The sequence below is a fragment of the Botryllus schlosseri genome, chromosome 8 (assembly GCF_051294905.1).
Source record: "Botryllus schlosseri isolate E-star chromosome 8, Bs_hap1, whole genome shotgun sequence".
NCBI lineage: Eukaryota > Metazoa > Chordata > Ascidiacea > Stolidobranchia > Styelidae > Botryllus > Botryllus schlosseri.
Genome location: NC_137243.1, coordinates 24,791,515 through 24,814,980, shown reverse-complemented (window position 1 = coordinate 24,814,980; position 23,466 = coordinate 24,791,515). Strand labels below are relative to the sequence as shown.

General features: G+C 40.6%; 2 protein-coding genes across 2 annotated transcripts in view; one reads left to right on the top strand and one right to left on the bottom strand.

Moving 5' to 3' along the window:
* LOC145444546 (arrestin domain-containing protein 17-like) overlaps positions 1-8,128 on the top strand; it is a 29,589-nt gene extending 21,461 nt beyond the window's left edge. Inside the window, exons 2-6 of the mRNA XM_080322541.1 lie at positions 1,540-1,662; positions 4,222-4,320; positions 4,619-4,746; positions 4,992-5,131; positions 7,421-8,128. Of these exons, the coding sequence (XP_080178667.1) occupies positions 1,540-1,662; positions 4,222-4,320; positions 4,619-4,746; positions 4,992-5,131; positions 7,421-7,697 (767 nt within the window). The 3' untranslated portion in view covers positions 7,698-8,128. The remainder of the gene's footprint in view (positions 1-1,539; positions 1,663-4,221; positions 4,321-4,618; positions 4,747-4,991; positions 5,132-7,420) is intronic.
* Positions 1-23,466, bottom strand: part of LOC145444541 (solute carrier family 22 member 18-like) — a 166,521-nt gene that overhangs the window by 73,852 nt on the left and 69,203 nt on the right. The window lies entirely within an intron of this gene.

Here is a 23,466-nt window from a genome sequence, read left to right as displayed (position 1 = left end):
GACGTGGCCTTCTGTGATTGGACGGTAACAAACGATACCAACTACACTACTCACGCAGTCTTGCTTCACTTAGGATATTGCAGTACGTTGGGCATAACACCATGTCAACCTATTTGTTTCATTTGACTGTTTATGATTCACAATGAGCAGACAATGCGCCGTCTGCAACGGTAGGCCTATAAAGTAGGCTACAAGCTGTGAAATGTCAAACGATAAGTTCACCAATTGTGCAAAATCTACGATACAAATGAAATGCAGGTTGCAGAAAATTTTGTCTTTGTAAACTATTTTGATCTTTTTTGACCTAACGCTAAAATTTTGACCTTATTTTGACTTTTTTTGACATGTCAAAAAAATCGCCCTACTGATGAGAGGTCAAGAAATAACAGCATGCAACTAATGGCATGATCTATAACCTTTGGCGTGGTCGTAATCTGACGTTAGCCGTGTGTTTGCGTTGTGAGTAATACAAGAGATTCAACTGTAAACGCGGACGTTGGAATTTGGTTCATTTATTCAATCACGATACGTGTGTCCCGGGATTCCGCGGACCTTTTGAGTCGGAAGCGACACAGCAGTGCGACCACAGATACTTGAATTGTATTTTGTTTGTAACTATAATATATTTTTCTCGAAATTGGGTGTCAATGTCTCCGAGTTGTTCTTGGTGGTAACTATTAGAGTGTAACCACAGCAGCGAAGTCGGGTAGTTATATTGTGGCATACGCACATACTCGACATTTGCTGTCTTTGGGGATTATTTAATGTAAGTATTTCCTTCAAAACATCTCAACATTTGTTACAAATGTGCTGGATTGGATGAGCATTTTTTAATCCACTCATAATTGCTTCGCGGGCTGGATGAAATCGTCTGGCGGGCCGTATCTTTGGCACCCCTGATCTATACTATTGACGTAAGAGTAATATTCAATCAAAACTACTTGACTAAACAATAGAAGGACGCCTATGGCCTATACTTTGGCGAAAAAAAAGATGCGTCGAACTTGATAAGGAAGTGACGAGTCAAAAAATTTTGAAAGCACTGTTGCAGTGCATTCTAGTCCCAATTGCTATCGAAAATACCGTCCGTGGTGGTTTCTTCTTTTTGAAGAATTTTTCTGCGTCATGGGCAAAACTAGATTTTGTGTTATAATGGGGCGAGTTAAGAAATTTCTCTCTAACTAAAGTAATATTCAAGAATAAACGTCACAGCCAAGACATCCAATGCAATTGGGTTACTGTATAATTTTGACTCGACTCGCGATATAATCATTAATCACCCGAATTCTCGTTCTCACGCGCAATTCTCATTTCGCGAATCCTTTGCCCTCCGAATCATCGGGCCCAATATATCATATGATATAGGTATTTTTTTTTAAATAAAATTGTATACTGTATACATATGGAAAACCTTCCATTCTAGTTATGTAAAAGCCAGGGGTTACCCGATCACCGTGTTACTCCCTTACATGTCACCCCCTATAGATCGAAATACGCATAGGCCAAAGAAAGATAATTTTATGTATGAATCTCATTCAGATATCAAGATAAAGTTTACGGGAGAAGCACACGTGTCTTGGAGTGAAGAAGTAGGGGATGAAGAAAGTAACTACTGCCGAACCCAAACGATACTCAAACAGAAAATTACTGCGCATGGACAAGGTACATTGCTATATATACTGTAACCAGCTAAGGGTTTCCAACTTCAAATTAGCAAAGAGGCGCTTTCTGATATTGGTAGACACCGCTGGCCTCAAGGAAACAGTATCGAATCATTATAAGCTACTTGCTACACCTTACTAACGGCTCTAATATACAGCCTCTTTGCACCATATAGTACGCGCTACCATCGCGTATTACAGTTGGTAACGTCGAGGACAGTCGCACACTTGGAACTTATCTACGTAAATTATGTTGAAAAGGTTGGGAATGTAACATCGCGCGAAAAGAAAATCCAGGTTGAATGATCCTTATTAAAATTGTTCTTGAAACCGGTACAAAGATGGTACGATCTGGGCAATTTGAGGGAATATATCTAGCTCAGGGGTCCATAAAAGGCCAGTGTTGAATGTACAACTATAAAACTACTGTCCTTTATAACATCTAGCCGTATTTTTTACTTGTAACGTCCTTCATTTGCCTTATTTTCAGCGCTCACCACACACCATGGGTTACAAGCGAAGGTACCTTTAGGTAGGGTTGCATTTAAAACAAAACTTAATTAAAAACAAACATGTTTAAACAAGGCCATAATTTGAAACATGCTTTTTACTGTTTTTTAAGCCATGACGTCACGAATATTCAATTATGACGTCATAGTGGATTGACATTGACAATTGAAAATATAGGGTAAATTTGGCTCCTTTGACGAAATATCTGTACTATTGCTGTTGATCCGACTATTTTAAGGGTTCCAATCATCCCATATCGACATACCTCGGCTATATCAGGTGGTAATTGTCCGTAGGCTCATACAACATTTTTTGCAAAGTATTTACACAATTATGGTATAATTTTACAACTTAAAAAAACGGAATCTCTGTTTTAAAACACCGTTTGTTTTAAATGCAACCATATTGATAGGCAACCGCAACAGCTATAGACTGGATGACAAAATGAGGCCATGATTAAGTCGGGGCGAAAGTGATTACGTTGATAACTTCTGAAATTTCAAGGCTTAGGCAGGGATATTGAAGTACATTTAGCAAAGGTCCAGATTTAGAAGTTCGACACTATTTTTCGATCCGCTGGAAAACTCGTGAAATGTCAACCTAAGGTATAGCCTACTCTTGAACATTTTTGGTTGCTTTACCGTCTACTTGTGCTGATCACTACTAAAAACAGGCCATATCTCTCGCCACTCTGCCGAATCAGCATATACTACTCTTTACATAATGTCAGGCGTGGGCAATTATTTTTCTCCGCGGGCTAAATGAGAAGCAGAAAATACGCTGGCGGGCCGAATCAAAAAATTTTGCTGTATTCTGCAACGTATTAATTTTATTTCGAAATTGAAGCAGTGAATTACACTGCTAATAAATGCTGCACAGTGTTGATATTAGGAAATAAGAATGTGACGTTTAATTCCCAAAAAATAATATTTATTTTTCGTCGTATTTCGAAACAATGTTGAACATGATACATTTTGAACTGTGTTTAAATCCTATCCGCGTTTATCTCACAAGATATTAAAATATATTTGGGATACTACAAAACTTATTGTCTTGGTCGCAGCGTGTAGCTTGGTGAAGTAGCCTTGAGCGATGCTTGCAGTTCTTCTGAAATTCGCGCACCCTTGACCGAGTGTATGTCTTCGTGTTTTCGTCATAAAAATTACTTAAATTGTACTCCTTAAACACGGTGACCTGCTTGACACTAACTACTAAAAACACAAGTTTACCCCTGACTCCAGTAAACACATATTTAGTGCTTAAAACCTTCATTGAATTTCAACTTTCGGCCTCCTTTTTTGACATGCCCGTTTATCCGTTATGGGTGATTATGACTCATAGTAAGTGCGGGTACTGATTTACTTGTTTTAAGAATTATATGGATTTGGAAACGTAGCACGTGACAATTTAAAGCACAGACCGTGTAATGCGTAATGTGACAACGACAACAAAGAAGTAATCGCGGCATAGTAATGAACAGGCTTGAAAGTAATTGGATTTTCGGTTTAGTTTATAGAGTCTATAGTTTTAGTCCACGCAGAAGCATTAAAAAGTAGGTTTTATGTTTTGAATTCCAAGCAACTTTGCGCGGGCCACTCAGAATAGCTCCGAGGGCCGCACTTTGCCCAGGTCTGCTTAATGTGCTAGTGCCGACTAAAATTTTAACAAAAAGCTCTCCAAGGCCCGCGCGAGGCCGGTGGCCATATTTCAGAGGCCACTGCTGAATAACATGTCAGCACCTCAACGAGAAACTACGTGGATAGTGGAACAAATAAGTTCCGGGTCCGGATTCAACACTTCGAATGTTCGCATGCGGGCGACGATCCGCCATTTTCGTACCACTGGTTTAGGGGTTCCAAAAACCACTCAAAGTAGGTCCGCGCTAGTGAAAGAACGAGTTAAGACACACTGTTATGGGCCCTCATAAAGTATGTCCCTGTCCAATAAAATTGACGTTGGAGGTGCGTCAGCTGAGCGTAGGAATGTGCCAGTCTGACTATACATAACGTTGACGTATGTCATGGAGCATAGGTGTCGGATTATTTTCCAGAGTCACCCGAGAAGCCTAACAAAACGTATCTTCCTCCTGGAGGTCACAAATTTCCATTCGAATTTCGCCTGCCTCAAAATTTACCATCAACCTACCAAGGTGAGTGAGATGATTAAAGGATTTGAACGATGTTGTACAATATAAGAGTTGTTGGCATGGTTCCGCGGCAGTTCATGTAGCCTAAGTAATTCAGTAATTGGGTAACGATGCGCATTTGATTCCACAATCTGGTGCTGCGCTGATGTGTCGAACGCTGTGCCGTGGCGAGTTGTAAGGACGAGACGGGAGTGGGGTTTTGAATCGCGTTCAGATGAGCATACCAAATATTATTTCCAATGTCTCATTCACATCGTGAAGGTTCTTGGATAGTAGGTTATTGGAATGCGATTTCTCTCAGATTCCATCGGATCAGTTCGATACTACGTGAAAGTCCGAATTGAGAAAGATTTTCGAATCGATGACAAGATTTACCGCGATGTTCGCGTGTCGAGTGGTTTAAATTTGAACGACGACCAGAATATGAGGGTAAGGTTGCGAAACAGAAATTGTCGGGGGTATAAGTGACGGTGTATCTATACAACTGCACATTTGGAAGACATCAAACTACTGTAGAATATTATGCAAGATACGACAGTTGTCCGCTTGTGGTTCATATCACTACTAAAATGTTTCGTATTTCCACCAAGCTATTCAAAAATTGTTTCGAAACTTTACTGGTCGGCAAGCTAAAACGCTTGAGAACCACTGCTTTAGAAGCTCAATCCTTCCAGGAGCCAGTTGCAGCGTCTGAATCCGCAGCTCTCTGCTGTTGGTGTTGCGCGGGCGCCATCGTGGGAGAAGTCCGAATCGACAGAGGAGGATACGTCCCGGGTGAATGGATTGTTGCGAATGTAACTGTTACAAATCACAGGTGAGTAGTTCGGGCGTTGATGTATTTCTCTGCGCTTTCTAGTTGCTCATTATATCTTGTTGCACCTTTGGGAAGGGCTAGTCAAATAGCTGACATTTTGATTGTTGAACCCGGACCTTATGCGCCTCAGTATTTAATCAGTTTTTAGCAAAGACAAAACCAACATTATTGACTTGAAAAAACAAAGAGCCAAAAAGGCCGATTCTCGCAATAGTTGTGACTATGAACATTAAGTAGCCTATACATTTGATACATTGATTTCGCTAATACCACTTTACCGGACTTGGTATATACCGTAGTACATTTGTATGACCGTAAATTGCTTCATCAGACTTATAACTGACCAAACAAATCCCAGGGTTTTCAAACTGGACATTTGCTTAAATAGGTGAGTAGCCCTGCTGTGGCGGAATGGAACTATACTACCACGGCTTTTAGAGTAGGTTTTTAAAATTTTCGGAAATAATGTTGCAGATCGAAATATTCTGCTTCGCTTCGACATATTTACTGTCAAAATAAACGAGCAAGTGCCGTTTGAATGTAGTAGAGTCACCAGATCTCCAATAAGGGATGGTGGGAACCTCTGAAAGGTTCAGGTTCGTGTGAAACGCGAACCTCTTTGAAAGGTTCTATGTCAGTGGTTCCCAACCGGGGGGGAATTCCCCCCTTGGGGGGAATTTTGAAATTTTTAGGGGGGAATCTTGCCTAATTTATTTAGGGGAAATCTGGATTTGGCATTGTATCGGAAGATACACTGAGTTCACAAGGTTTTTAAATTTTCATGGTATAGAACTGTTAAGTAGAAATTAGTTCTTAACAATTGTATGTTTCTTTGGCGGATTACAAGCCAGGTGTATGTTTGAATGCCTTCCGTATATATTACACCCCCTGATAAAGTGAGGCACACGAGACGATTTTGTTGGGTCCGCGACAGCCTCTCGACCAAATTGCTACTAAGCAGGAAAATGTCAAGCCGAATTCAGCACAAGACCGCTAGTGAAATTGTTTAACTTTTTAAGCCAACAAATGAGCTAACGTGAAAAACATACCGTACCAAATTCATCCATTCAACTCAAGTCCATAGCAAGCGGACTTGGTGATTTATTTTTCGTCAGCGGCTACCCGACCGGTCAGAAACAGGTCAAATTTGACTGTACTTTTGTAAAGTTTAGTGCGGTCCACATTCGCCATAGTTAGGACATATCTGAATATGTTTGGCCATTAAATGCTCAGTCAACGAATGGTTGCGCGTTAAAAAGCACATTTTTGAGTCACAAGCAACTTTTTCATTGGGGGGGAATTTTAGCTCAAATATCGGCCAAGGGGGGCACGAGACGAAAAAAATTAGGAACCACTGTTCTATGTGAACGCGAACGTGAGCCTCATGACGTCACGTGACGTCATATTGCTAATTTTAACCCTATTTTTCAGTGAAGTGATAACCTAGAGTACTAGATTAATTTACACGATACCTAGCGACGACTCGGGCCACATAATAACACAATGTTGAAGTACATACGTCGCCAAATCTATCAACTGGAACAATGAAATGATATATTAATCCCATAAAATCAATATTTTCTATCGCTTTGCCAACCATTTCGAAGAGGACTTGCAAGGGGTATAAGCTTACGCCTTAACGGTCGAGGCCAGACCGGACGATGCATTCGTCGTCTGAGCATTGCTACATTGATATTGAGCAGAATGTAAAACGGGTTTCTATACTTGCTACCGATATGAACCCATCAACAAGTTATAGAGCAGTAGGCAACACCCCAATCGCACGAATTTGGTTTTTATGATGCAATAGACATATGAAATCCACATTGATCCCGTACGCCTGCTGGATGTTTTACATCAGACAACGATATCAATTTCACTGATTGGTTGAATAAGCATCATTCGCTGACTACCTACACTACATGTAGCGTATTTTGCTCTTGATGTTGTGTGATTGCGGGTCAAGCTCACAGCAGAGAGTCACTAAATATTCACGAACGGAAAGGTGGTTGTTTCGAGCAAACTTTTGTAACAAAGCAAGTAAAATTTTGAGGTTGTCAAGGTGCATGCTAGTGCAGCGTTGATTTTGTAATGCTGCAATCGCCCAGCATAGAGTTGCCCGTAGTTGAAATGCAATAAATTTCAACCGAAGATGTCGCAATGATGTGAAAATTGTAATATATGAGAGAGAAAGTTTCATAGTGCAGAACTTACCAAAGTTCGTTTGTGAACGTGAACCTCTAAATTTCCTTCTCCCAATACCGATTAAATCAAGTTTGTATTTTATAGCGCGAGCAATGTTCGGCAATCGTCAATCGAATTAGTTCAAATCGTGTCCTACTATGCGGACGGCCCAAGTACGACAGCAGAAGAGAGTTTAGCACAGGAAATTGGACCAGTGTGTGATGCTGGCTCCTCTACCGATCTTACCAATGTCAGGATTGAAATACCCGCGGATGTACCGACAGACTCAGTTGATTGCGACATTCTGAAAGTGCAATACGCGGTCACGGTAAGAGCTGTTCCACATTTCTCGAGCTATTCATGTTCATTTATGATAACTTGAAAGCCATCTGAGACAGTGTTCCTAAATCCGTACAATACAATATGCGCCGGTTTGCGTGTAATATTTCTTCTGTGAGCTATAAGTGGGGCGAACAAATTCAGATTTATTTAAATATACTTGCGTTCAAGATGTATATGAGTTGCGTCAGACTTCGGTTTTTATTGGCAACATATTGTCACTTCAAAAGCAAAACCATTTCAAATTTCACCGCATTTTCGATATCATTCAAAAGCACCGGTGGCCTTGCAATACCGCCATTGGCAGAAAATCGTTTGATTAGGGGTTTTCGCAGATCCAGCATGATATTTTAATTAGTAGTATTGAAAAATTAGCAGATCCTTCAGTGGATAGGCACCGATCGATCTCAAATTCTCAGGGTCTCGGACCATTGATAGAAGGAACGACATTTATAATTATTTTATTGTGAATTGCAATACGTTTTCTCTAGCTAGACGTTATGGGACAAGTTTCCGAGTATGTGCACCACTGGTTATCGGTGCTGTTCCCTTGACCTTCACTACTCCACAAAGCAAATCAGCAACAGAAATCCTCATGGGAAGTGAATCCATCGCGTTAATGTTCACTCCACCGGATGGCCTTGGAATATACGGTACGTTGGTAGCGTACAGAGCAGAGTTTGGGTTGGTGTATTTAGATAAAAGTCGACTCCAAGGCGCACAAATAGAAGTGTGAACGGCCCCTCCCAACGACGCGAAATCACACTTCCATTTGTGGGCCTTGGAGTCGACTTTTATCAAAATACACCAACCCAAACTCTGTCAACAAAAGGAGTTCGTATACCACCTAAAATAGTACATTGAACGCTCTCTCATTCGAAACTTCATGCTGGTGCCGTCATATTTTGTGATACGATTGTTGATATATATTGTTCTTTCCAATTCGCTACTAGTTGCTGACGATTACCCCTGACGAGTGTCAGCCGAAAATATTTGGGTTTATTTCAATATGAATATACTATTCAATTGTATATTGAAGTTCTGTACCTCCAAGAAGCTCTTCATACTCGTAAGTACTCTTAGTACATATAAGTTCGGGAGTCGGAAAACTCTTCTCACACTATTCGACTCGAATCACCTGAAGTAATACTCGATTCAGATTCGAGTATTCGATCATTGTACCCGTCTTTAGTAATGAGGGGGCTAAAGTCACGGGCGTAGTTCTTTCATTTTGCATTATACATTGCAACGACAGCACATTGGTGCCTTGATGCATATAGGCATTGGTTGTGTTTAGTTTTGTGACTGTGCCAAGTTTATCATTAGGGGCTGCTATCAATCTACCTACCTATCCCCACCTCCTTCATGGTCAGAACATTTAATTACGGCGTATACAGCAGATCATACCGGAGTTTACGTTAAGGGTCGTCGGAATGGGGTGGGTTTTGATGCTCGACTAGCCTACTGTGGACTTGTGCACCAGAGCGAAACTTCTGAATTAAATAATTAAGTCTAATTATTCTACTGGCCAAGAGTGCAAATTCTATAACAGACGTTACATTGAACGTTAAGTTAGATTCCACACGCTGGATCAGCATCAATACCCCCTCCCCAAGAATAATGCATTAGGTAACAAAATATAAGAGATGGTCAGTCACTTCTACTTTAGGTAGGTTTTGCCTACTTGTACTACATTCTTACTAAAGTACGGACATTTTAAGACTGTTGCTACACTGCTTGAACAGTATTTTAGGCGAAATCACCGACTTTTCCACACTTTGGATTTGTGGTGCGTCTGCATCACTTTTTTGGGGGAAATTGTTATAAGGACAGTCAGAAATATCGCATGAATTACCGGGACTGATTATCATTTCCAAGGTCGTACAGATTTCAGTGTCATTATAGTTTATCAATTTACATTAGTCACGAAGATACATATCTTGTAATTGCGAACGTTACCACCTCCTATTTAATACTTAAAGTATGAGAACCTTCAACAAAATCTAGTTTTTAAAACTATTTACTTGAGTACTTCTCAGACCTGCCTATTTCCCGGATTTGATATGTCTTTGTAATTAGGTAGATGTGGACGTAACCCTGTAAATTTCTACTCAAGTAGCATCGCTTAATATAGTTTTGACAAAAATAGATAATATACCACCGTCATAATGCATTGACATTGTTTAACGATGGTAATAATGGACAAAATATACCTTTCCTAGTTAATTTAGATGATCAGCGCCGAAAATCCCACCATACGCACTTCTCTTGTTGCTGATCACTAGGGCAAGTTTTTGCAACTTTTGCAACTTTTTTTACAGCTTCCGGCAGCTTCCTAAATACTCGTAAGATATGAAGAATGCTGTTTTAAGCTGTTTGAAGGAATCTTATAGTGCAACTTTTGTCCATTTTTATTCATGCAACTTTTTGCAACATTTTGCAGCTTTCTCGATTTTTCATGAAAGTATTTTCGATTTTGGTGAAATACACGGCCAAATTCGACTGAAACACCGCAAATCAGGAGATGAGCCGGAAGATTGGCCTTTTTTCAATCAACCGAGCAAAATGTGGTCAAAATGCAGCTTCTGCAACTTTTTTCAAAAATAACTGCAACTTTCCACGGATTAAACTGCAACAAAAACTTGCCCTACTGATCACTTAACAGTTTGGAAAAGCCTGATAGGCCTACATTCGCATTTGGGTACAAAACTTCTATGACAAGAGCAACTATATTCGAATAACAGGGGCACTGCCTTCCAGACATGGGGTAATCGCGATTAGTAATCGTAATCGATTACGACGATTACAGCATTTTCAAGTAATCGTAATCGCAATCGAATACATTCGAAAAAATTCCGAAGTAATCGTAATCGTAATCGACTACTTCCCATATCTAATCGATTTTTTTGTGGAAGAACGATTACTTTTTATTTGTACCAGGACTATGAAATAAACTGAATATTCGTGAACGAGGAAGAGATGTTATACATGTACCAGTTACGTGCTAGCACAAACGTCTTATTTTCAAATGGCACTGCTCATTATTACGTCAGAAGTAGCCTATTAGCTTTGCTAGTCATTGCGTAACAAGTATCCACAGTAAATAGATATTCGATGTACGTACATTAGTGTGATTGTAAGAACACCCGCCGTGCTGCTTATCAGCTTATCAACACGTTCCACACGCCATACAGTACATTTCAGCAGGATAATTAATCACCACTTGCCTAGTTTAAAATAGTAACTTGTGTATTGATGTTTGGTTATGCTTAGTTAGACGCAGTCTGACCGTTACTGATTGGCGAGCAGCAGGCCCATGTAGTACGTATGTACACCGGACAAAGATTTGAAATTTTGTACTCGTCAAATAAAACGAAGCATTAAACATCAACAGCTACTTTTTAATATCATAACCGAGCCGTTTTTGCCGTTTTTCGTAACGGCCGCTTGCAGTACATTATCTGTATTAAGTTGAAGGCAGAGTTTTATGTTCTCTTCATCTTATTCTCATATGACTCTACTTGAAACGGGCGCCAATCGTTATTTCACTATCCTTTACTCAACATAGGGACCTGCCGTCATAGCCATGCTGGGCTTATATATCATGTTAGCGTGGGATATAGCTAGAATCAGAACCAAAACAGCAATTCGTCTCCCAGTCCAAACGTTGGTCTTTGGCCCCCATAGGGTGATATTTTCAAGTTGAAGACTGAATGCCGTCAATAGCATTGGTAATTGCATTATATTATTATTAATTTTTAATCCTCTCTCTGCCTCCGATGGTCAGATGTACGTCTGGTATCTTGTTATAATTAATTTGGTGTATGTTGTTAATTCATGGCATTCGGTCTGCTATATAATCAAAAGATATTGTTGTATCCAAAACGTAGCAGACTAAAAGCAGACTTTCGTTAGACGCTCACACAAATTGTCATGTCTTTAATGCTCTGTGGGTGCCCAGGAGTGGAATTTGCATTGTGGGCTCAGATTGGAAGGACCAGACTATTAGTCACGCCCACCCAGCGCGGCGATTGACAATGGGCACATACCCTAGGTTTGGGCCAAGGTCTTTCTTTAGTAGCACACTTCGTGAAGTCGCGTGTTGGTCGAAACTGCATATGTCTTTGGTTAGGGTTGTTCAGAATTGACCGACTTTCAAAAAGTCTAGGTTACACCTTAAAAACAAATTCTGGCAACTTTTTTTTGTAATTCATCCCCTGCATCCGTGAGCACATTGAGCTGGAAGAATAGCAGCTGAAAATAGGGGATTCCCCTAAAATCTGAGTGTCACGATTTTACCTAGCTTAGTTAAAGTGACATATAACATGGATTTATGCAGCTGTTGCGGTTTGTAGTGCTACAAAACCCCACTGTATAAGGCATTCCTAGTTCTGGATATCATTTCCATGTCCCACACTGCCTTAGAACTGCTCAAAACTACCTAAAACTGATAGTCATTTTGTTGGATCACATATCCTACACCCCTCAAACCTACCCGGCTGTGTTCATCAATTTCCTGGATCCCCATGTGCAGGAATACAACTGTAAATGTAACATCCACTCACAGCCACATAGTAAACATCACAGGAAACGAAAAAATAAGGCAAAGAAAGAGATCAACTTGGCAAAATATTACACAAATCAGGTGGATGAAATGGTTGCTTTCGAGAAATCTGCATATCTGTTCCGGTGATCTTCTACAGCTTGTAGGAGGCTCGCTCGCTGTTTTTTGTCATCCGTTATGAACGCTGCATAGTCGGTATTCAATTTTACCATACGCTCTGCTGCATCATTAACTACTTCAACAGTATTCACAAATTCTTGAGCAGTCACGAAATCCGGATCAGTATGCCATTCCGAAACTGGAAGACTCAACCAATCATGTTCCACATGTATAGCATCAAATAGAAACCACGATTCTGGCCCAATCAAATCGACCATACTCATTGACTCAGAGACAGAGTCAGAGATCAGACTGAGAGGCATACCTCTGCGAAATTTTTCAGGGATTGGCATTTTCAGCAATTTAGCAGCCATCGCTTCCTTCAGTTTGTCAGGAATCTTTGGATTAGCCGAGAACATGGTAAATACCACCATTTCCTCAGTTAGATACCAATGATGTTTTCGCAATTTCTTGTATGCCACATCAGCAACAGTGAGATCGCATAATGAAAAGTTTTTCATGTCATGAAGGAATTTGAGATCATTCCAAGGTGCGTCACATGCAATACCAGTTTTCAACCAAGCTGGAACATAAAACAAAGCAATGAATGTATTGATTCGTTCCAACTTTTCAATGAACTCTTCAGAATAGTCCATTTGCTCACTCCACATGAACATTTTTTGACAGTACAGGACTTGACTCATCCATCTAGCGCTATGAGTAGCACCAGGCTTGCGAAAACGATGATCAACATATTTGTCATCCAAAATCGCCAAGGTGCCTGTTGCACATTCTCTGTAGTCATCTCTTATCAAGACTTCTTTCTGCTTTCCATCATTGGGTTTCATCAGTGGAATTATTTCTTGCTTTGCTTCATCAGCTTTCATCGCCAACCAGCTGCCTTCAATAAACTTCAGCGTTTTATAGCTTCTTGATTTATCAATATGTTTCCACTTCTTCTTGAAGGTATTAAAATCTGTGTTTTCAGGGCCTGTGGTTGTCGATCCAAACAAACACTTTCAAACCTCTCGAATGACCAGTTCATAAATATGATGGCGACAGGCATTGTAGAAAACTTTCCTGTTAATCAATTCTTCAAGTAACGGAACCGCACCTTTGTTTTTACCAGTGTTTGAGGATGTTGTGTCAAACACAGGAGCTCTAACAGATTTTGTTAAATTCCAAAGTTCCAGCAGTTCAAATGATGCATCAGCCTGTGCTTTTCCTGTAGCACTTTCCAGAGTTTGAATGCCAAGAAGTTTCCCTTTCTTAAATGCGCCGGAATACGCAGACGATGCGAGCACTGCCAAGGCCTCAAATTGATATCCTAGACGACTCTTAGTGAGCATTCCATCCCAGTGCAATGCAATGTGCTCTGGTGGATTGGTGGATATTTTTTCAAAGATAGATTCGGAAATTTTCAAACGATTTGCAATGCGTCGTCGATAGGTCCCAGATCTTGAAAGATGGAAGTCATTAGGGTTGCCATCGCAAGCTTTAATCAGTGCTGCAGTTATCATGGTAGCAGCATTATCACTGACTTTCAAGCGATCAAAAACCTGGCATAGGTCTTCGTCGCTGAATAGGTTTACAGGAGCTTTTAGAGTCACAAATTTAGCGGAATAACCAGATGTCGACTGTGCAAGTTCAAAATCAGTGCTGTGAGAAGTGTCAGCTACCTGTGAAGATATAGATGAGCTCTCTGTAAATTCACCTTCGCTACTTGATGCTGGTGCACTCATGGTCCGTCTCTTTTGTTGCATGATTTTCGCTTTCAACACTTTATCTTTGCCACCGATCGTTGCTAATCTCGGACCCCTTTGATCCTGATAAAATGCTATGTCTTCACGTTTTTTATCGTCAGAAAGAAGTCTGCTTGCTTCAATTGTCGCTATCGCGTCAGGGGCTCCTATATCCCATAGCTTACTCAGTTTGGCTTCAAAGTCGCTTTGTTTTTTTGATACATATTGCCGGCCTGCAGTTTTCTTTAGTGACAGCCATTGTTTCCATACTGTTTCCAATCTTTTAGTGGCATTGACTTTGTGATAGTCTTTATGCCAGCAAGTAACCAAAAACCGATCACTTCATCTACTGCGATCTGGATGTGTGACTTGACTGGTTCATTTTTGAAAAATGAATACTCTCTCAGCTGTAGCACATATTGCATAACTTGCCTCAGAGTGGGCAAATTCGATCCCGTAATGGCTTCCTCAGATGACCCAACTAAGAAATGCTGTGTCTGCGATCGTGTTCTTCTAGTTTTCTTCGGTACTGCTGCACTAGATTATGTATATCTGTTTTTCTAGGATTAGCTGTAGTGCGAAATGTCTGAAAAAAAAGAAAATCGTCATCTAGTGCAGCAGTACAGATATACATAAACTCAGTCAAGCAACAAAGAATAGTGGAAAACATTTCAGTTCTTTTAGAGTTTTAGGTCGAACACATACTGCATAACTTGCACAGGAGTAGCCAGATTAGATCCAGTTATAGATTATCGAAGATAGTTATTCCTAAATTGGAAAAACTCATACCAGTATATTGATATCTTGGGATATAACAAAAAATTTAGAGCAACCGACTGGCGGTTTACCCCAGTCACTGGAATAGACATTTGCAAGCTTTGTTTCTATCCCAGTAGAAAGGAAAAGAGTATCAGGTTTATTATATCAAATAGTTGTATACTGCTATAATACTATGTTCACTAATCACGCGCTAAACTCGCTAATAGCATGAGTCAAAACGCCGCCTGAAAAGTCCTGCAGGACGACTTGAGTACCTCAATCGTAAACACAGTCCATCAACAACAAAGCAGCAAGGCACCTGACTAATCAATGATCCCCGTTTCACATCCGCGCTCAGCGCTTCATCAGCGCTAGAACATACGCGTCACGTCAATGAGAACACTAGAGATGTACGGATCATGGTTTTTTAGGATCCTGATCCAATCCTGTTTCATGATATCATAATCCTGATCCAATCCTGATCCTGTTGCAATCGCATATTTCAGTATCCGAGTCCAAAAATAATCCTGTTTTCAAAAATTGCTTCATGATGCATGTTACCACTATGAGTAGCGGTAAATATTATATTAGCATATATATGTGATTTCTGAAAAAGAAAACATCAACGGAAGCTGAAGGCAGGATGAACTTACAAAATAATAGTAGTTTACATACTGCAAACAGACAATCTATAACTTAAATTGTCTTCAAGAGCTGCAACATGGTAATCGTTATGATACAGACTAAAAAAAAAAGAATTGATGACACAATCAGCCTGACCCCTGACCTCCCTTGAAAACATCCTCACCAGCACTTTACAACACAAATAAAGCATTTAAGCCGTCAGCTGAGAGGAAGGATCGTTTTTGTCAATAGTATTCCCACACAAACTGAACACCCTTTCACTGGATCTGGATGCACTCGATGCAGGAATACTGATTCTGATTACCCCAAAGGCAAGTCTATACTGAGATTTGTACACATGACAATTGTACTGGGATTCGTCCAATACTTCAGTAAGCCGATGCCATCTCCAAACTCTGAATCACTTAAAATGCTCTTAATATAGTATTCGAGCTAATCTCCTAATCAGTTTAACTTTGAGATGATATTGGCAGCACAAAACATACTCAGCATATTTCCCATCTTGCTTGTGTACCAAGTGTCGGAACTGTCTCCAAACATCACTTTTCGTCTTTGTGACGATATCTTCGTCAGCGGTTACAACGTCATTTCGAGCAATCAAATCTGAAATCTCTGACATTATGAATTAGGCAAGAACCCCAAATGATATCAAGATCTGACGAATGGACGAATGAGCAACTCAAGACGATTCTGCCGTTGAAATTTCCTAAGCGGGAAATACATATTATCCGACTTTTACATGTAAAATATATGGTTTATTAACTCCGAGAAGATAAGTTTTACGTTATCTGAATCTAAACATGTTGGACATGACTCTGATCAAGTTTTCGTCAAAATAAAAATCCTGTCCTGATCCGGATCCGGCAAAACAGTAAAATTTGGAATCCGGATCCAATCCTGTTGCCAAAAAATCACCCGGATTCCTGACCTGTTAGAATCCAAAATCCTGATCCTGTACATCTCTAGAGAACACACGCCATTCCTGTCGAGTCACTGACAACGGGGGAATCCCCTAATTCCGAAGAAATTTTTAGGTGCATGAGAAAACGGCAATGTGCACACGGATGCAGGGGATGAATTACAAAAAAAAGTTGCCAGAATTTGTTTTTAAGGTATAAGGCATGGGAAACGGACTGAAAACCTAGACTTTTTGAAAGTCGGTCAATTCTGAACAACCCTATCTTTGGTGTGTCGTGGCACGTTATTGATTGGAACCTAAATCCCTATTGGGCAATTCCCTGCACAGACAACCGATGTTCCCACCACTACCTCTTCAAATCTTTTGAAATTCGGTACACGCACAGATGAGCTAATTCCAAACAGGATGAACTTTATTTCATGAAAATTGGACTTTGGGGTCAAAAGTTATGTCACTCTGAAAATTGACAATTTTCTGCTCATTTCGGGTCTGCACTTTCAGGTTTTATGAATGCAATATTCAAGAAGGTGTAGCTAGATGTTAGACGACAGTTGAGATACGGCACTTGGATTTATTTGAAGCTTGTCTGATCGTCTATATTTTCAAGTGAAATTTAATGCCCTGTAGGTTAGGGTAAAAGGTTAAATTGAGGGGGAATTCGGTCAATGGTCTAAAATCAGTCAGGCGTTACACGATTTAGACTGCGGATTGCTCAAAAACATATTAAAATATTTTGGAAAATAGGATCTTAAATGAAAGTTTGCTTCAAGGAGACTTCGTTCATAGCTGTTTGATTTTGGTTTTTAGACCGTAAAGTGATGAAATTGCAGTTTCAAGAGCACACTTCATGTGCACATGGAAATGCAGTAGTAGTAGGGTGTGTTCGGACATCTATTCTGGGGTGCGTGTGGACATCATGTCTGGGGTGTGTTTCGACATCATGTCTTGGGTCTGTTAGTACTGTGTTGCCATTCGAACATCGTGTCTGGGGTGAGTTCGGACTGTTTTGTCCCTCGGACATCGTGTATGAGGGGGGTGTTCAGACACCATGCCTGGCGTGTGTTAGGACTGTGCTGTCACTCTGACATAGTATCTGGGATATGTTTGTGTTGCGCCAGACATGACTCAGACCTGATATCTGCGCTCTAATTTTATCCGGACATGCTCCGGAGCTGATACCTGCCCACTAAATACCCCCAGGCATGGTCCGAACCGGATATATGCGCGCTTAATGGACACAGATATGCGTCAGACGTGATACCCGCGTCCTAAGCGACGCATTTTTGCTGATATCTGCGATAGCTGGCTATATCCACAGTAGTGGTAACTGAGTAGGCTATATCCACATTCACAGTAGAGATAGCTGAGTACATCCGAAGCAATCACTACTGTGGTTATACTCAGCTATCACTGCTGTAGATATACCCAGCTATCGCAGATATCAGCAAAACCCGCAAATATAGAGGTCATATATAGGCCAAATGTCGTTTAGGATGTGGCTATCACGTCTGACGCATGTATGTGTCCACTAAGCCCGCAGATATCAGGTCCGGACTATGCCTGGGGGTATTTGGTGCGCAGATATCAGCTACGACACATGTCCAGATTAGAATAGTGGGCAGATATCAGGTCTGAGGCATGTTTGGCGTATCACAAACATATCCCAGACACGATGTCCGAGTAGCAAACAAAGTCCGGACACACCCCAGGCATGATGTCCGAACACCTTCCAGACAGGATGTCCGAATGACAACACAGTCCGAGCTCACCCCAGATACGATGTCCGCGTTGCAAAACAGTCAGAACACACCCGAGACATAATATCTGGGGTGAGCTCGGACTGTGTTGTCATTCGGACATCATGTCTGGGAGGTGTTCGGACATCATGCCTGGGGTGTGTCCGGACTGTGTTTGCTACTTGGACATCGTGTCTGGGATATGTTTGTGAAACGCAAAACATGCCTCAGACCTGATATTTGCCCAGTATTTAATCTGGACATGTGTCGTAGCTGATATCTGCGCACCAAATACCCCCAGGCATTGTCCAGGCCTGATATCTGCGGGCTTAATGGACACATACATGCGTCAGACGTGATACCCACGTCCAGTGGTGGCCCTAGGATTGGGGGGGCCCTGGGCGAAACTACCAGGGGGGCCCCCATATATCTATAAACGCAAGTTCTGGGGGGCTTCGCCCCCCAGACCCCCCTCTGCTCTCCATACAACTATTATGTACTGCATGTCTACAGATTCCGTGATACTATATGGAATGTTTATGCTGTATGCAACTATTGACTATCAAATCGATCACAATGTTCACAGGCAACTGTGTCATTCAAGTTCAAAATGTTATTTTCATGCGTGAAAATAATCACGAATACAGTGGCAATGGAAACTAAAAGGGAAAAAATTCATACTTTTTCAAGGAAACGATGGCAGGATTCCAATGACTCGAGTCGTGATACTTTGGCGACTCGACTTAGCACAGATCAAAATATAATTAACTAGAATTGATATTTGACTCGGTTACAACCCGGAATGAGGACCAAGAGCTAATCGATCACTAAGGTGACCAAACAATGAAGTTTATAGAACACATACATAGAATTGAAGAAACTACTATGACTGAACAATTGAATTGTTGCAATTAGTTCTTCAAAAAAGTAGAAATCAAAATGATGATAGCAAATATGACACGAAAAGTAAAAAAGAACAACTAAATGGAAACTATCATACGGGTACAAAATGATATTGGCTTGGTGTAAACTTACTGAAGCAGTCGAGACATTATGATTCATGAATACTCAAAACAACAACAAACAACAATGACTTCCCTCCTTTGACAAGATGACTCAACCAAGAGGAGTTCATGGTCATCAATAATTATTACCAGATCACTCAACAAGGAATAACTCATGGACTATACTTGTACAGTGAAAGAAAAATGATTTATTCCTAACAGTTAACACAGCAAAAGTACTTACAGAAAAGAACAAATACCGGTATATTACAAATCACCACTTGTCCCAGAAGTTACCTATAACCAAGACAGCTGCATGTTTGTGGTAAATTTTACAATGAATGCTTGCAATGGTACCGGTCATAAAACAGCTTAGCCAGACAACCTTGTCTAAACGCCTAAAGATGGAATACAAGAAGCTCTTGAACCTGACAATAAAATGAGGTAAGGGGTCAGAACTAGGCTCATAATAATTTTCAAAATCAAGTCATACACAGCGTCAAATTCAAATATTGTTGGTGCAACACTGTCCACACGAAGATTTCGAACGCTAGTTTTAAGAGGAACTGAACATTATCCAAATCACCTACTTCTGCCTACAATATACATTGCTGTCACAACTTAAAAATTATATATTCAATAAAAACTCATTTTTCAGCATTCTTATAATAGCTTCCATATGATGACTAGTGATGAAAATTTTCAAGTTGACAGAAATGAGAGGGATACTTCAATGATTTCTATTAGCAAGGATTTTAAACTTGAATGCCGTACACAAAAAAGCTAAATTGCAACTTGTTTGCAAGCTTGTTTTTTATCATGCGATGGCTTGAAAAGCTGGATATTGAATTTAAAAACTTGAAATTGTGATGTAGGCTACTCGAATATATTTCAAAATCACTTTATCCAAATTTCTGCCAAATCTAGAAACTGAAATAAACCATTAATTTGTTTTAGGGCTACTGTCATGGTCATGAAGTTAGCCCATTACTGAAAATGAATGAGATGCACCGGTCATTGAAAATATATACTTCCTGTATACACTGTAGTAGTTTCTTGTCAATGTTATTGTAATTTTAAAGCCCTGAGAAAAAGGTGTTAAATATTATTCAAAAATATCATGGAAGTGATAATCATTCACGACAAAATTTTACGTTAGCGGATGCGATCGCGTCTCTCACACAAATCACCAATTTGATGATCGACAACCGCTTACGGTACCATATTTTACATGGGTACATATATTTTCACGATTATTCGAAAAATGGTAACTATAAATTGCATAATTGTAGCAGGGGCCCCCCTCATAAAATATAAGTAAGCTCTTATAACGTGTGCAGAAATTTAATTATCGACAACTGTTTACAGTACCATATTCTACACGGGTAGGCCTGCATGTATTTTCAGTTATTCGCAAAATGATAAGAACCAAAAATTGCGTGACTGTAGGCCCCCCCTCATAAATCGAAGTAATCTCGTACAACGCGTGCAGGATTTAATGATCAACAACTGTTTACGGTACCATATTCTACATGTGTACATATATGTTCACGGTCATTCGCAAAATGATAACCAAAAATTGAGTAAATGTAGGAGGGCCCCACCTCATGAAATCTAAGTAAGCTCGTACAACGCGTGCAGGATTTAATGATCGATTTAGTGATCAACAACTGTTTACGGTGCCATATTCTACATGGGTACATATATTTTCAGTTATTCGCAAAATGATAACCAAAATTATGTAAATGCAGGAGGGGCCCCCCTCATAAATAGAAGTAAGCACGCACGCACAACGCGTGCAGAAATATAATGATCGACAACTGTTTACAGTACCATATTCAACATGGGTTGGCCTGCATGTAATTTCAGTTATTTGCAAAATGATAACCAAAAATCGCATAAATGTAGAAGCAACCCCCCCCCCTATAAAATCAAAGTAAGCTCTTTTAACCGGTGCAGAAATTTAATGATCGACAACTGTTGACGGTTGGCCTGCCATATTCTACACGGGTAGGCCTGCATGTATTTTCATGGTTATTTGCAAAATGATAACCAAAAATCGCATAAATGTAGGAGGGCCTTCCCTCATAAAATAAAAGTAAGCTCTTTTAACGCGCGCAGAGATTTGATGATCGTCAACTGTTACGGGACCATATTGTACATGGGTGCATGGATTTTCGCGGTTATTCGAAAAATTATACCGGTAACGAAAAAAATGAGAATTTTGATTGACCCGACCTCCATTTACGGTAGGCTACTGTACCATATTCTTTATGGATACAAGGATTTACAAGGTTACTTAGAAAATGGTAATAGTTGGAAAAAATCGCATAAACGAGAGTAATTGTTGGTAAAAAGCGCGTAAACCGGAGAAATCGTTGGAAAAAAGCGCGTAAACCGAGGAGGGGGGGCCCCTCGAAAGCGCGTAAATCAACCCGGGGGGGCCCTGGGCGACCGCCCACCTCGCCCACCCCAAAAGCCACCACTGCCCACGTCCTAAACGGCCTTTGGCCTATATATGACCTCTATATTTGCGGTTTTTGCTGATATCTGCGATAGCTGGGTATATCTACAGCAGTGATAGCTGAGTATAACCACAGTAATGATAGCTTTGGATGTACTCAGCTATTTCTACTGTGAAAGTGTGAATGTGGATATACTCAGCTACCACTACTGTGGATATAGCCAGCTATCGCAGATATCAGCAAAAACGCGTCGTTTAGGACGCGGGTATCACGTCTGACGCATATCTGTGTCCATTAAACGCGCATATATCCGGTTCGGACCATGCCTGGGGGTATTTAGTAGGCAGGTATCAGCTCCGGAGCATGTTCGGATAAAATTAGTGCGCCGATATCGGGTCTGAGTCATGTCTGGCGCAACACAAACATATCCCAGATACTATTTCAGAGTTACAGCACAGTCAGTGGTGGCCCTACGGCTGGGGGGCCCTGGGCGAGACTTCCAGGGCCCCCCTATAAGTATCTAATCGCAGCTTCTGGGGAGCTCCGCCCCCCAGACCACCCCTTCGCCTGCCATTTTTACACGCATGCAGAGACTTGATCTTTGTCGGGATATGGGACTCTTATAACAAATGCGGAGCTTTGATGATTGACTCATCTGAACGGAATCATCTTCTTTATTGGTACAAGGATTTCCACGTCTATTCGCTACAACCCTTGAAAAAAGCGCTAAAACCAAACAGGAGGGCCCTTCGACCAGGGGGGCCCCGGGCGACCACCCACCTCACCCACCCCAAAAGCCACCACTGAGCACAGTCCTAACACACGCCAGGCATGGTGTCTGAACACCCCCCTCATACACGATGTCCTAGGGACAAAACAGTCCGAACTCACCCCAGACACGATGTTCGAATGGCAACACAGTCCTAACAGACCCAAGACATGATGTCGGATCACACCCCAGACATGATGTCCACACGCACCCCAGAATAGATGTCCGAACACACCCTACTACTACTGCATTTCCATGTGCAAATGAAGTGTGCTCTTGAAACTGCAATTTCATCACTTTACGGTCTAAAAATCAAAATCAAACAGATATGAACGAAGTCTCCTTGAAGCAAACTTTCATTTAAGATCCTATTTTCCAAAATATTTTAATATGTTTTTGAGCAATCTGCATTTTAAATCGTGTAACGCCTGACTGATTTTAGACCATTGACCAAATTCCCCCTCAATTTAATCTTTGACCCTAACCTACAGGGCATTAAATTTCACTTGAAAATATAGACGATCAGACAAGCTTCAAATAAATCCAAGTGCCGTATCTCAACTGTCGTCTAACATCTAGCTACACCTTCTTGAATATTGCAGTGATGAAACCTGAAAGTGCAGAGCCGAAATGAGCAGAAAATTGTCAATTTTCAAAGTGACGTAACTTTTGACCCCAAAGTCCAATTTTCATGAAATAAAGTTCATCCTGTTTGGAATTAGCTCATCTGTGCGTGTACCAAATTTCAAGAGATTTGAAGAGGTAGTGGTGGGAACATCGGTTGTCTGTGCAGGGAATTGCCCTATTACTATAAATTAGGGCTGCTTTTAAAACAAAAATCAATTTAAAGCAAACATGTTTAAAAGACGGCCATTGTTTAAAACATGTTTTTCATTGTTTCTTTTTTAAGCAATGACGTCATGAATGTGAATTGACATTGACAATTGAAAATATAGGGTAAATATAGCTTCTTCGACGAAATATCTTTAATATAACTGTTGAACCGACTATTTGGAAGGGTTCCAACCCACCATTATCGATGTATGTCGGCTAAATCGAGCGGCAATTGTCCGTAGGCTCATACAACATGTTTTTTCGAACGCATTACAC